At 53.0% G+C, this 12,599-nt stretch overlaps 2 protein-coding genes across 7 annotated transcripts; one reads left to right on the plus strand and one right to left on the minus strand.

Moving 5' to 3' along the window:
• Positions 1–3,880: 3,880 nt before the first annotated feature.
• Positions 3,881–7,714, plus strand: LOC122698662 (tubulin alpha-4A chain). Its single transcript, XM_043909976.1, has 4 exons — positions 3,881–3,976; positions 5,740–5,962; positions 6,277–6,425; positions 6,670–7,714. Exons 1-4 carry the CDS (start codon positions 3,974–3,976, stop codon positions 7,639–7,641), a joined length of 1,347 nt encoding a protein of 448 aa, XP_043765911.1. The 5' UTR covers positions 3,881–3,973; the 3' UTR covers positions 7,642–7,714.
• Positions 7,715–9,153: 1,439 nt separating this feature from the next.
• On the minus strand, positions 9,154–12,595 carry STK16 (serine/threonine kinase 16). 6 transcript variants are annotated; one of them, XM_043909981.1, is made up of 8 exons: positions 12,496–12,595; positions 11,948–12,137; positions 11,178–11,397; positions 10,796–10,929; positions 10,505–10,625; positions 10,284–10,379; positions 9,759–9,880; positions 9,154–9,651 (listed from the first exon to the last, which is right to left on the minus strand). In XM_043909981.1, exons 2-8 carry the CDS (start codon positions 12,031–12,033, stop codon positions 9,513–9,515), a joined length of 918 nt encoding a protein of 305 aa, XP_043765916.1. In that variant the 5' UTR covers positions 12,034–12,137; positions 12,496–12,595; the 3' UTR covers positions 9,154–9,512. The 6 variants fall into 6 exon arrangements, with proteins under 6 accessions (XP_043765916.1, XP_043765917.1, XP_043765912.1 ...); XM_043909982.1 differs by lacking the exon at positions 10,284–10,379; XM_043909977.1 differs by lacking the exon at positions 9,759–9,880.
• Between the last annotated feature and the right edge of the window lie 4 nt (positions 12,596–12,599).

The following is a 12,599-nucleotide window of genomic DNA, read 5'->3' on the forward strand; positions in this document are numbered from 1 at the left end:
GTTGGAGGGGGTTGTTGGAACTTCCAGTTTGTAGCTGGAGGGTCAGAAGCTTAGGTAACAACTGGGATTTGTGACTGGCAGCTGAAGCAGGAAATGGGGGGACAGTTTTGTAGGATCAAACCTTTAACCTGTGGAACTTGATGCTATCTCCAGGCAGAAAGTGCAGAATCGAGCTGTATTCTCAAACCCCTTGCTGGTGTCTGAGAATTGCTTGGTGGTGTGTGGGGGAGCCCCCTCTCCCACCATTGGAATTGGAAACCTGTTTACAGATAAATTCAAGGCGTTGGCATGGTTGCCTTCCTTCTAAAGACTTTAGAGGAAAATACGTCCCTTGCCTTTTCCGTCTTCTAGAGGCTGTCCGCATTCCTTCACCATGGCCTCCTTCCATCTTGAGAGCCTTCACTCTGACCTCTCGCCTTGCCTGACTCTGACTCTCCTGCTTCCTTCTTCCATTTAGAAGGACCCTTCTATCTCTCTTGGTAAATGTCACATTCCACTTGAAAATAGGTGGGTTATTGTCAAATATCTTTTGATACTAATTTCTAACATGATTCTATAGTGATAAGAGGAGAGATTCTATATGATTTCAATACCTTTAGACGGTGAAAGTTTTGCACCTTGTTTTATGCCCCTGGATGTGTTCCAGTGTCTTCTAGTTTATAGTCTATGGGAACTTGAACAGAATTTGTATTCTACTGCTGAGTGAAAATTGTATAAATCTTAATTATGTTGAATTGGTTCATAGTGCTTTTCAGGTCTACTAGATCCTTCTACTCTGTAGAAGAGAATTGTTAATTTTTGAGAAAATGGTATTGTATTCACTGTATTAATTTTTGAGAGTTTGATATTGAAAGCCCAACTAAAAATCTTAATTTATCTATTTTTAAAAATAACTATAATGTATAGTGGAACTATATGTAACTTTGTTCTATATTTTCCAAGTCTCCTGTTAATGTGTTATCATACTTTCACAATTAAAAAAAAAACTGTTTTAATTAAAAAAAGGACTTGTGATTACACTGGGCCCAACCAGAAAATCCAAAATCTCCCCATCTCAAGACCTTTACCTTAATCACACTCACACCATCTTTAGCCATGGAAGGTAATGTAGTCACAGATTCCAGGGACTAGGATGTGGACATCTTGGGGGTAGTGCTATTCTGCCTATCACAGTTGCTAAATGGGAATGCAGGCCTAGAATAGCCATCTCTTCCAATTTGTTTCACAATAAGCTAGAATCTGGATTTTTTTACATGATTGAAACCGTTAACCTAGCAGGCCTGAGACAGCTATCCTTGGAAAGGCCTGCTCGCAAGGTTGGCCCTCAGCTAGCGTCTGAGAACTTGGCTCTTAGAGTGCTCCCAGTCAACAGCTGATTGATCAGGATAGTTAGTTGTGCCTGGACAGTGTGGGTAAACGATGTGATTTATGCTGAACACCCATTTTTCTTCTGAGTCTGGAATTTTGGCACGTGTAAGGCAGAGGTGCCTCTGTGAACAGACCCCACTAAAAACCTGGGGTGCTGAGTCTCTAGTGGGCTTTCTTGGGCAAAAACACTGCAGGGAAATACTGCTCCCTTTTCATTTAGGAAGAGTACATTGTGTAAGTCCTTATGGGAGGGAGAGGACATGGATTCCTTCTGACTCCTGTTGTGTCTTTTCCCCTTTTTATCCAGGTGCGTATTGTTCTTGCATTACTGTAATAAACCCTAGCTGTGAGTACAAGCTTATGCTGAGTCCTGTGAGTCTGTCTAGTAAGTCTCCTAACATAAGGGTGGTCTTTGGCGATGCCCCATACAGAAAAATTTCCTAATTTTTTTTTCATATTCTAAATGCAATGTGGGTTAACACTGTGGGTGCCAGATGAAACATTTCAGAGAGAGAATTTGTTTTCCAGGCTGCTAATTTGAAACTTCTGGCTGCTTAAGAGTTTCACCTTAATTTCAGTCCCATTTCTATAGTGAAACAATTCATCTGACACACACTTAGCAAATGTTACCATGTGCCAAGTGCCATACTAGGAACCGGGGAACACAAAAGTGAATAAGACACAGTCTTTTCCTTCAGCAAGATCACTGTCTAATAAGATGAACATATGCATGAATAACTGCAGCATGAGGTGCTACACACACTAAAATAAATGAACAAAATGCTCTAAGAGTCCAGGCAGCTGGACATATAGTTCTTTGCTGTGTACGTATGCATCCTCCAGTTCATCTGGTCCTCACAATCCAAAGTTATTATCCCAGTTTTACAGAAAAAGAAGCTGAACCTGAAGAACAAATAGGTTTTGGGTTTTGCCTAAGATAGCACAAGTCTCTTAAAATACTCATTCTGCAGGGTTGGGCTGCACAAGGAAAACAGAGGGCCAGGGAAGGTCTGAACGAGGCCACGTGTTCTGTAGTCACCAAGGCTCCTTGCTCTGTAGAGACCATGACCCCATTTCCCAAAGCAACCTCATTATGTGCCCTTGCCAGGTTTCTTTTCTATGAATGAGTCTTGTTCTCCCAACCATATGGTTAGTCTACTGGGAAAAGAGACCTTGTCATATTTCACAGTGTTTCTTTCCATGCCTTGCTAAAGTAAGGTATCAGTTAGCTATTTTGTTGGTAGAAAGTTGCCATTGCTAGTTATTTTATCCTACTGTGTTATATTGTCAGGCAGCCTTGGCCCTAGGAAACACTATGATAGGAGAGACAGGTGAATCTTTTCCCAGGAGACAGAATGCACCAATAGGCACGTAGGGCACTTCTGATGATTTCTGCAGTGAAGAGAGACAGGTAGAAAATGTAAGGCATGCAAGGGAAAGCAGAAGTAGGTTGAAAAGCCCATTCTTGCAAGACATGGGAATGAAAAGTAGAAAGAAGGAATAGCTTTAGCTGAGACCACTGCCTGAGCTCCGAGGGCTTTGAGATGCAGGTAGCAGATCCTGCCCATGGCTTAGGGACTGAAGAGGATGGGAAAGTCAAAACCATCCATGACATCAGAATCTCCGTTTTCTTTTTTCCTCTTCAGAGTCAACAAACGTTATAACACCTCACAATGCTTTCTGGGGGTGGGATCGTTATCTCCTTTCACCGGTGAAGATGAGGTTCAAGAACTCAGTGAGGTTAAGTCACTTGCCCAAGGTCACAGAGGGCAGTCAGGTTGCGAATCCCAGAAACTCCGGCGGTTCTGGCTGCAGGAAAGTGGGCAGGTGGCTATGGCGAGGGCCGGCTAATAGTGACGGTGCTGATGACGGGGCCACTGACCAGCGGGCAGCCTGCGAGACGCGACAGATTCCGGGGGTCGGCCCTCGCAGACAGACTGTGGGATTCGGCTCTGCGGAGCAACCTAAGGGATCGACAACCTGGGGCTCAGACTGTGCAGCTCCCGGTCCTCGGCCGCCCGCGGGCGTTGGCGAAGGCCAGCCGTCCCGGCCACGGACCAGCAGGCCTCGAGCGACTGCAAGCCGTTCCTGGGGGACGGGCCAGAGCCAGGCAGTCGGCCGGAGCCTTCAGAGAGGCAGGGCGGGGAGGGCACCGGCGAAGGCTGGCTGCAGCCACTCCGGAAAAACAGCCTCTACAGCACCCGGCCTAAGTCAGAACACCTTAGAGACAGGCGCCCCCACGACGCAGGGGCAGGAGAGACACATCCTGGCACCGCGCCTTGCGTCCCAACAGCGGAGCTCGGGAGGTCCGAGTGTCGGCGCAAAGCCGGGAAAGAAGGGTTTAAGCTCGGGTCGCTACTGCTCACTCACGCGGGACAGGTGAGGGACTCTGGCACGCCCCGGGGAGGGGACTCGCCCTGGCCCCACCCCTTCGGGCCGCCTACCTTTCGGGGGCGGGGCGTCTGGGCCGCCCCGCTCCTAGTGGGCGGTCGGAGCGCGCGGGCCCGCCCCCCGCCTATAAGAGCGGTGCGGCACTGCAGCTAGCGCAGTTCTCACTGAGACCCGTCACCCGGACTCTACGTGAGACCCACCGCCCGGACTCACCATGGTGAGTGCGGCCCTGCCGGCATCGCGCCCGTCCCTAAGTTCTCCTCTTCTTCGGGGAACCTCCCGCTAGGTCCGCTCAGGGCCCTCTATCTGGAGTTTCAGGTCTCGAGGTGTTGGGGGGGGTTGCCTTCCCCCACCCCCTCCCGGTGACTTTGGCTGGGCCAAGTTGTCCACTTTCGGATGCTGGGGAGGGTAGTGGAGCGGGGTGGGAATCTTCAGTAGTGGAGAGAAGTCCTCCTGGTATCCCCTCCTGCTCCACCAAGAATTTGTGTCCTAACCCTCCTGAGGGGAGTCACGCGGTCCCGCGGCCCGTCCTTTCCGCGGTCTAGGGAGACCCCGCTTGGCTGCCCTCCGCCCTTAGCCTCCCGCTCACTCCCGGGTCCTTGGAACTGACCAAACACGCGCTTGGTGCTAGAAGGTGGGAAGGGGCAGATCACTTGGTTTAGCATCCCCCTTTCCTCCGACTGTGGGCGCATCCCTCCTACCCACAGCAACCCCCCCGTGACTCAGCACCCCTCTTTTGATCCTGGAGGGGTGACGAGAATGGGGTTCGGCCTAGTGAGGCGAGCCGGAATCTCTCCAGCCGGAGCCCGCGTGCACGGACGGGCAGAGACAGCTGGCGCTGAGCGAGAGCGCGGGCCGAGGCCAGGTTGGGGGGAGGGGAAAGAGGTGTGTGTAGGGGGTGGTATTTATAGCCTAGGGACGGGGGCCGAAATCCAATCCTCGCTTTCCACTGGGATGGACCTGGAAAGAATCTAGAAGGGGCGAATACGGGGCCAGAGCGCAGGATGGCGCTCACCCCGCCCAGGGCAAGGCAGGTTACCTTCGGGGCCTCACCGCAGGTTCCGCTTCCTTTTCTGGGTGTTTGCAAACCGTCACCCCGCCATTTCGGTGTCGAAAAGGGAGGCCGCACCGGCCCTGCTCTGCACCACTTTGGCTCTTCAGAGGTTAATTCCAGACTGGCAGGGATGAGCCTAGGGCAGCGAGTGCCCCAGTGCCCACAACCTTACTGGCGGCGCCTGCCGGTTTTTGCTCTCTGCAGTTTCCCTGAAGGTACAGCAGTGGTGAACGCGGTGAAAATACCCAGGGTGTGGGGGTAGAGGTGGGGAGAGCAGCCAGATGGGATTGATCCCCAGAGCCAGATGGGATTTAAAGGTGGTGAGGGCCAGGGCAACCTGCTGGTCAGTGTGGTCAGTTGATGCCCGACTGGAAGGCTGAGACACCTCTACAGTTCGCGAGAATGAAAGGGTGAGAGGGTTATATGATATTCTAGTTGTTCATCCTCAAAGCAAAGAATTAATCAAGGGCGGACCTCTAGCTATAAATTTGTAGCTCTGGAAAACCTTCTGTCCCTTCTCAGGCTCTTGAGAAGCTGATCTGTGGGAGTAAGGATTGGGAACAGCTGAAAAAATCGCTTGTCCTTGTCTCAGCAACTGCAGTGTCTGCCTGTCTCACATGCACTTGACCTCTCCGTCCTGCCTGAATGTCCTGTGAATGTGGCAGGGTCATATGGAGCCACAGCTCTTACTTGACAAGGTCCCCATGGAGTAGACTGAGGGATCTGGCCAGCCCTACTGGGTGCCTCTAGTTGGGAAGTCCTATGCAGGAGAGCCTGGGCAGGATGCCAGCCTCCTTGACCTCTGCTCAGGCCCTTTTGCCAACTGAGTCATCCTAACTGGTAGGTGATAGGGTGGGAGAGAGGCTCGTGAGGTAAGGACTTATGTATGTGGGGTTTATGCCATGTCCCCTCTCTTTACCCTTCAGCGTGAATGCATCTCAGTCCATGTGGGGCAGGCAGGTGTCCAGATGGGCAATGCCTGCTGGGAGCTCTACTGTCTGGAACATGGAATTCAGCCGGATGGACAGATGCCCAGTGACAAGACCATTGGTGGAGGGGACGACTCCTTCACCACCTTCTTCTGTGAAACTGGTGCTGGAAAGCATGTGCCCCGGGCAGTTTTTGTGGATTTGGAGCCTACTGTAATTGGTGAGCAGAGGAAGAGAGGGTGGAATTGAGGGGCTGGAAAGTGACTCTAAGTTTCTCTCTGGAGAGAGGATGTCTAGACCTGGCTTTCCTGGCCCTGAAAACCCCTTGCCCTGCTGGAAGCTAAAGAAGGGAGGCTGATCGCAGACTGGGCTGGGCAGCAGGTCTGGGTTTCTCTCACACACTGCTATCTCAGGCTGGCAGGAGGATGAATGCTTCCATATATCTGACCACAGCCACTAGGCTGAGGGAGGGAGGTCTGTGCTGAGCACAGCCTTGTGGTTTCTGCCCTAACGATGTGGTGTATGACTTTTCAGATGAGATCCGAAATGGCCCATACCGGCAACTCTTCCACCCTGAGCAGCTCATCACTGGGAAAGAGGATGCTGCTAACAACTATGCTCGTGGTCACTACACCATTGGCAAGGAAATCATTGACCCAGTACTGGACCGGATCCGCAAGCTGGTGAGAATTGGGGGTAGAAGGAAGGAAACTTTTGAAATGATGCTAATGGTCAGAAACATTTTTTTCCAAATCCATTTCATAGAGTCATCTCTAATTCTACATGTCTCAGAGCGTGCTGCGGCTGTGGGATACTCATTAGTCTGCCTTAACACCTGAGAAATTTTAGGCTTTTGTGAAGCTAGAACATATGAAGTCCTCAGGCCCTTTCCCCACCCACATTGCTCTTTTCCTTCTTGCCTTTCAGTCTGATCAGTGCACAGGACTTCAGGGCTTCCTGGTGTTCCACAGCTTTGGAGGGGGCACCGGCTCTGGCTTCACCTCACTGCTGATGGAGCGGCTCTCTGTTGATTATGGCAAGAAATCCAAGCTGGAGTTCTCCATCTACCCAGCCCCTCAGGTGTCCACGGCCGTGGTCGAGCCCTACAACTCCATCCTGACCACCCACACCACCCTGGAGCACTCAGATTGTGCCTTCATGGTGGACAACGAGGCCATCTATGACATCTGTCGCCGCAACCTGGACATCGAGCGCCCGACTTACACCAACCTCAACCGCCTCATCAGCCAGATCGTCTCCTCCATCACAGCCTCCCTGCGCTTTGACGGCGCCCTCAACGTGGACCTGACGGAGTTCCAGACCAACCTGGTGCCCTACCCTCGCATCCACTTCCCCCTGGCCACCTATGCACCAGTCATCTCTGCAGAGAAGGCCTACCACGAGCAGCTGTCGGTGGCAGAGATCACCAACGCCTGCTTTGAGCCTGCCAACCAGATGGTGAAGTGTGATCCCCGCCACGGCAAGTACATGGCCTGCTGCCTGCTGTACCGTGGAGATGTGGTGCCCAAGGACGTCAACGCTGCCATCGCTGCCATCAAGACCAAGCGCAGTATTCAGTTCGTGGACTGGTGCCCCACGGGCTTCAAGGTTGGTATCAACTACCAGCCCCCCACTGTGGTGCCCGGGGGTGACCTGGCCAAGGTGCAGCGTGCCGTGTGCATGCTGAGCAACACGACCGCCATCGCTGAGGCCTGGGCCCGCCTGGACCACAAGTTCGACCTGATGTATGCCAAGAGGGCGTTTGTGCACTGGTACGTGGGCGAGGGCATGGAGGAGGGTGAGTTCTCCGAGGCCCGGGAGGATATGGCTGCCCTGGAGAAGGATTACGAGGAAGTGGGCATCGACTCCTATGAGGACGAGGATGAGGGAGAAGAATAGAACCACTGCCTGGAGCCCACTCACTATGTTTATTGCAAAATCCTTTCGAAATAAACAGTCTCCTTGCACGGTTTCTCGTCCCCTCTGAGTGCTTGAGCTTTGCTGCCTTCCCCTTTTGTGCTGCTGCTGCTGCTGCTGTTTCTGCTGCTGCCCTCACTATGTGCTGCTCATGACTTTTTCCTTCCGTGGCTGAAGGTTAGACCTGCCAAGGGGCCCTTGTCAGGCCCAGGAAGCATGACCCCATGTATCATCCTAGCAGTGCCCAGGATAGGGGGGAGATGAAGACCGGATCTTGGACCTGTCCAACATGAGCCATTAAAGGATCTGAGGCTTCACTTCCTTTCCAAGTAGGAGTTTAAGCCCAGCAGTTTCTGTGTTTGAGTTAGACTGCTACCCTATTCTTCCCACTGCTCTGCATTCACTGACACTGGAAGCAAAGCTTGGCCCAGACACCTCTGCGTTTTAAGGGCTTGGGAGTGGGGCTGAGCAGGCCCAGAGTTCCTGGGCATGGAGCCTAGTCATAAGCTTGGGGGCTGGGAGGGAACAAGGGCGATCTCCTAGAGTTGTTTGTGTCAGTGCACCTCCCAGCAGCTTTGCAAAGCTTACTTTTGGGCTTGCTGTTTTGCTGGGACCTAGGGTTGTGCCATTAAAAGTCAGGTCATCTCCCCTCTGTTTGTGCTTTCTTTCTGGCCTCAGCTTCTGTGCTAGCTGGTGGGAGCCTCCTGCCAGGGCCCTGGGGAAAACTTCAAGGTTGCTAATAAGCACCCCAGGACCCACACTGACGTCAGCAGTTGGAGGGTGGGCACAGTTGGGGGGCGGGGAGGAGCATCACTCTCAGGAGCAGGAGATGCCAACCCTGCCCTTCCCTCCCCTCCCTGGTGATTTAGGGACGCGGTGCCCTTCCTGAGGGAACAGGTTTCCAGCCCAGCAAAGGCAGGGCCCCTGTTTACTCAGCAGAGGAGGCAGGAAGTGGCAGCTGGATACTGCCACACCACACAGGCCCCATTAATCATTAATCATGTGTGAACCAGAACCGTCTCTGAGAGATTCTGGGCTAAAATGTCCACCACTTCCCCTCCCCTTGCCCCAAGGCAAAGGCTGGAAACCAGTTGTGTGGTTGTCCCGAAGCTTCCTCAGGTGTCTCCACCCAGAACCCTTCCTGGAAAACCAGCTGGGCTGCTCTGACTAAGCTACCCACTACCCAGCCATGGGAATGAAGAAAGAATGAGATGAGGGTGCTTCAAGGGGGCCCTTGGCCCAGTTCTTGGCATAGAAACCAGCTCAGGCCAGAGCAGTTTGAAGTTTTTGACTAAGACAAGCTAGGAGAAGAAGTGCCCATTCCCCCACCAACCAGATCTAAGGTAGGGATACCTGCCTCTGAATGTGGAAGGATGGTTATGCCACTCCTGAGGCTTCACCAGTCCCTCTTCTCTCCAGGCTCTCCCCCAGAAAAGGCAGCCAGCCTTTGGGCGCCCTGCACCTCCTCTCACTCCAGGAACAATGAGACTGAGATCACACCAAGCTGCTTTCACTTTATTCTTGTTTTATACATTCTCCTGCCCCCAGATTTGGAGGCAGATCATGATGTATGCTCAGCAGTCCTGCTCAGAGCCTTGACTATATTCTATCAGTTCCCCTCTCCCCATCCCCCACCCTCCCCAACCCCCACCCAGGCAGGCCTCCAGTCCAGTTACTGCTCTTGGGGGTGAGAGCAGAATCAGAGACAGAAGGCCGAGCAAACTGTCCCAGCCCCCAGCTGCCCCCAGTGACAAGGGCGCGGTCCTGCACTGAATGGATGGAGATTCTACTGAGGGAGGGCAGCTCCTTGCCAAGGCACGGGGGCCACCTTCTCAACGTGGCCACAGGTTTGTTCAGATGTGGGTAGTGTGCTCGTCCCGAGCCGGGGTCTGCAGCACCTCCAACTGACTCAGGAGCAGAGGAATGTGAGGGCGCTGCTGGGGGTCCACAGTCATCATTGAGGTCAGCAGCTGCCGCAAGGCTGAAGAATGCCTGCAGAAGGAGGAGGGGAGGGTGAGGAAGGCGGCCACCCCCTGTGCTCTGACCCCTGCAAATGGAAGGGAGGAGCCTGGAGTGCCCCTGCTCCTTTCAGAGCTCACCTGGGGCTCTGTGGGATGCTGAGTTGGTTCTGTACTGCAAGGGCCACGCTGTCACCCTTCTGGAACACCATATCATAAGGGCCTTCCCCAAACATCATGGCATATAGCACACAGCCTAGGGACTGAGCATAACTTGGTTATTCCTTGGAAGGGGACCAATGGAGTCATCTCTGTTTCATTCTGTAGTGAAAGGAGACTACAATATGCCGACTTCAGTCACGTGACAGCACCAGGGCCCCAGAGAAACTGCCAGTTAGCTGGAGGCCTCTGTGTCTTGCGCTGAGCTGCTGCCTCCAGCCCTGACATTTAGTTATACTTATCCTGCTCAAAGGGCAAGATTATACCACTTCCTGAGCAACTGAGTAGTGTCAGTGACAGTTCCCAGGAAGGAAGTTGAGGGGGGATGGGGACATACATGCTTCCTGGGGCCCCATGCACTGGAAACCAAAGACTTGCTCCTCCAGTTCACAGCAGCCACAGAGCAGCACTCCTTCCCTCCCACATTCCCACCCACATGCTCCTCACCCAGACATCAGTCCGCTCATCGATGACACAGTGGCTCTGCACGGAAAAGAGCTCCGGGGCCCGGTAGGAGATGGTGCACCGCTGGGCTGCCCAGTCCTGGAACAGTGGCCCCAGAGCTCAGAAGCAGGGCACAGGTCTTAGTCATGTGACCAAACCAGGGCATGCACCAGAAGGGGTTGAGGATGGGGAAGAGGTGGGCAAAGGACTCTGGAAACTTTTACCTGGAGGGCCAGAGCCTGGCGGGAGCCCTCCACGTGGATGCATGCTTGATTCATGGACCCCAAGTCCATTAGAACCGGCTGCCCCTCATCGCCAAGCAAGATATTGGTGGGTTTCAGGTCCCTGCGGGGAAGTAGAAATGACCCATGAGCATCCCTGAACCAGAAGGCCAGGATCCTAGAGGGGTAAAAGAATCACAGGGACTGTTCCTGGAGAAGAGCACAGAGATCTCTCATTTCTCTTGATGAGGCTCTTCCTTTCTGTCCAGCAAGTACATGGAGCCTCCCACTGACCTGTGGGCATAACCCTTGGCGTGAATAGCCTCAAGGCCTCTGCAGATACCCAGCAGCAGCCGAATGATTTGCTCTTCAGTCAAAAAGTTGCCTTTGTCCTTCAGCTTTTCTATCTCATTCCACAGCGTACCTCTCTGCAAAACAAGTTTCCCCGAAGTTGATGTTTTTAGCCTCCACTCCCTGACCTGATTCTTTCCCTATGTCAGAGTCTATAGTAATTTCACCACACACCCTACACCCCAGGTGGGTTCCTTAAAACCCAAATCTGAAATGCTCAAACCAGAACATGACCTCTGCTTCCTAATGTGCATGACTGCTCATAATAGTCCTTGGCACACACGGCTCTGTTGCAACCCCCTCCATAGCCAGGAGACTTTCTGACCTTGAAGAAGGGTAGCAGCAGCCAGGCCTCATGTTTAGTGCCTCGCTCTCTCAGACAATAAGCCACGAGGCGAAGGATGTTGGGGTGATGGAAGAGGCGATGCATGTCTGCTTCTCGTTGGGCCTCCTCCCGGTCCTGCTGCTCATGACACAGGATTCGCTTCAGGGCGTAGAACTGTCCATCATGCAACCCCTCCACTAGGTCCACAAAGCTGAACCCACTGTGGGCCAAAGAGGTCAGTGAAGGACCAAGGTCATCTCCCATACTGCTGGGATCCAGAGGAATTCCCTGGGGAGAAGTGCAGGGGTGGGGTGGGGTGGGGGGTGTCTTTCCCATTTACTAGCCACACTCCCAAGGTGTGACACTAAAAAGAAGTCTGAAGATTATTAACATAGAGCAAGGACAGTTACTTTCTAGGTCCTATGGTCTTAATGCAGGGCTTCAATAAATATTAAATAAATAACAGTCAACCTTTATCAAGTGCTATGAATCAGGCAATAGGGGAGACACTTGATACGAATTATCTCATTTAGTCCTCACAGCCCCGCCATTGAAGCACAATTAGCTCTAATAAGCAGATAAGGCAACTAGGGCTTATCAAGGCTATACATGGTGAATCTAGGAAGACTGGTTCCACAATCCACTTTCTTGACCACCAAGGAGCTGGGCTCTGTCCGGTGAATTAGAGGCTCTGTGTCCCTATCCTGTGCTGACTGCTGTCCTTCAAAAAACCACAACTCTTGGGACTAAATGATTTCCAAAACACTCACCCCTCCCCCAGTTTATGGATGAAGAGGTAGCGCTTATGGTCAATGGTGACAGTTCCCCGAGAGCAGATGCAAAGCGCGTGGCCCATATTGTCTCAGTCATCCTCCTCAAGGACGGTCTGAAGCTGCCAAAGGGTTCGTCCAGGTCGAGTGGTCTTTTTCAGGCAAATTGCTGGGGCTCCAGCAGATCATGCTGGAAGGAAAAGAATAGCAGGTCATGGGCGGGGTACAATCCAGAAGACCCCCTAAAGGGCCAACGTGAGCGCTCAGGCCCAGGTCTTCGAACCTAGAGAAAATAAGCCCTGGCAACGCCCGCTCCAAGAAGGCTGGGGGTCAGGTGCCTTAAAAAGCCCCAGGCCCCCGCGGCGACTCCCAGGCCACTTCCTCCAACCCCGGCCCACCTTCAGGCGGCCCCTCACTCGCACACCCCATTGGGCTGCAGAGGCAGGGCACGGGGTAGTTCCGGGGAGAAGTGCGACGCCCGGACCAACCACTTGCAGAGCCCACTCTAGGTCTCGGTCTGGGTGGGCCAGCCAGGACACGGCACTCACCCGGCTTTAGCTGGAGGGAAGCGCCAGGGACCGGAAGCAGTAGTTACGTCATCAGCCCGCGCCGGTGTAACGGCCCGCAGTATCCTAGCAACCGCTGAGCACTA

Source organism: Cervus elaphus, chromosome 8 (assembly GCF_910594005.1).
Source record: "Cervus elaphus chromosome 8, mCerEla1.1, whole genome shotgun sequence".
Classification (NCBI taxonomy): domain Eukaryota; kingdom Metazoa; phylum Chordata; class Mammalia; order Artiodactyla; family Cervidae; genus Cervus; species Cervus elaphus.

Excerpts from the sequence above, each read along its gene's own strand:
- STK16 (XM_043909977.1), bottom strand. The coding sequence starts at position 12,033 with ATGGGCCACGCGCTTTGCATCTGCTCTCGGGGAACTGTCACCATTGAC. Across the intron at positions 10,930-11,177 it reads TGCTGCTACCCTTCTTCAAG|AGAGGTACGCTGTGGAATGA; the intron begins GTCAGAAAGTCT and ends CTTGTTTTGCAG. Across the intron at positions 9,652-10,283 it reads ATGAGCGGACTGATGTCTGG|GCATTCTTCAGCCTTGCGGC; the intron begins GTGAGGAGCATG and ends CTCCTTCTGCAG.
- LOC122698662 (XM_043909976.1), top strand. Across the intron at positions 5,963-6,276 it reads TTTGGAGCCTACTGTAATTG|ATGAGATCCGAAATGGCCCA; the intron begins GTGAGCAGAGGA and ends ATGACTTTTCAG. Across the intron at positions 6,426-6,669 it reads TGGACCGGATCCGCAAGCTG|TCTGATCAGTGCACAGGACT; the intron begins GTGAGAATTGGG and ends CTTGCCTTTCAG.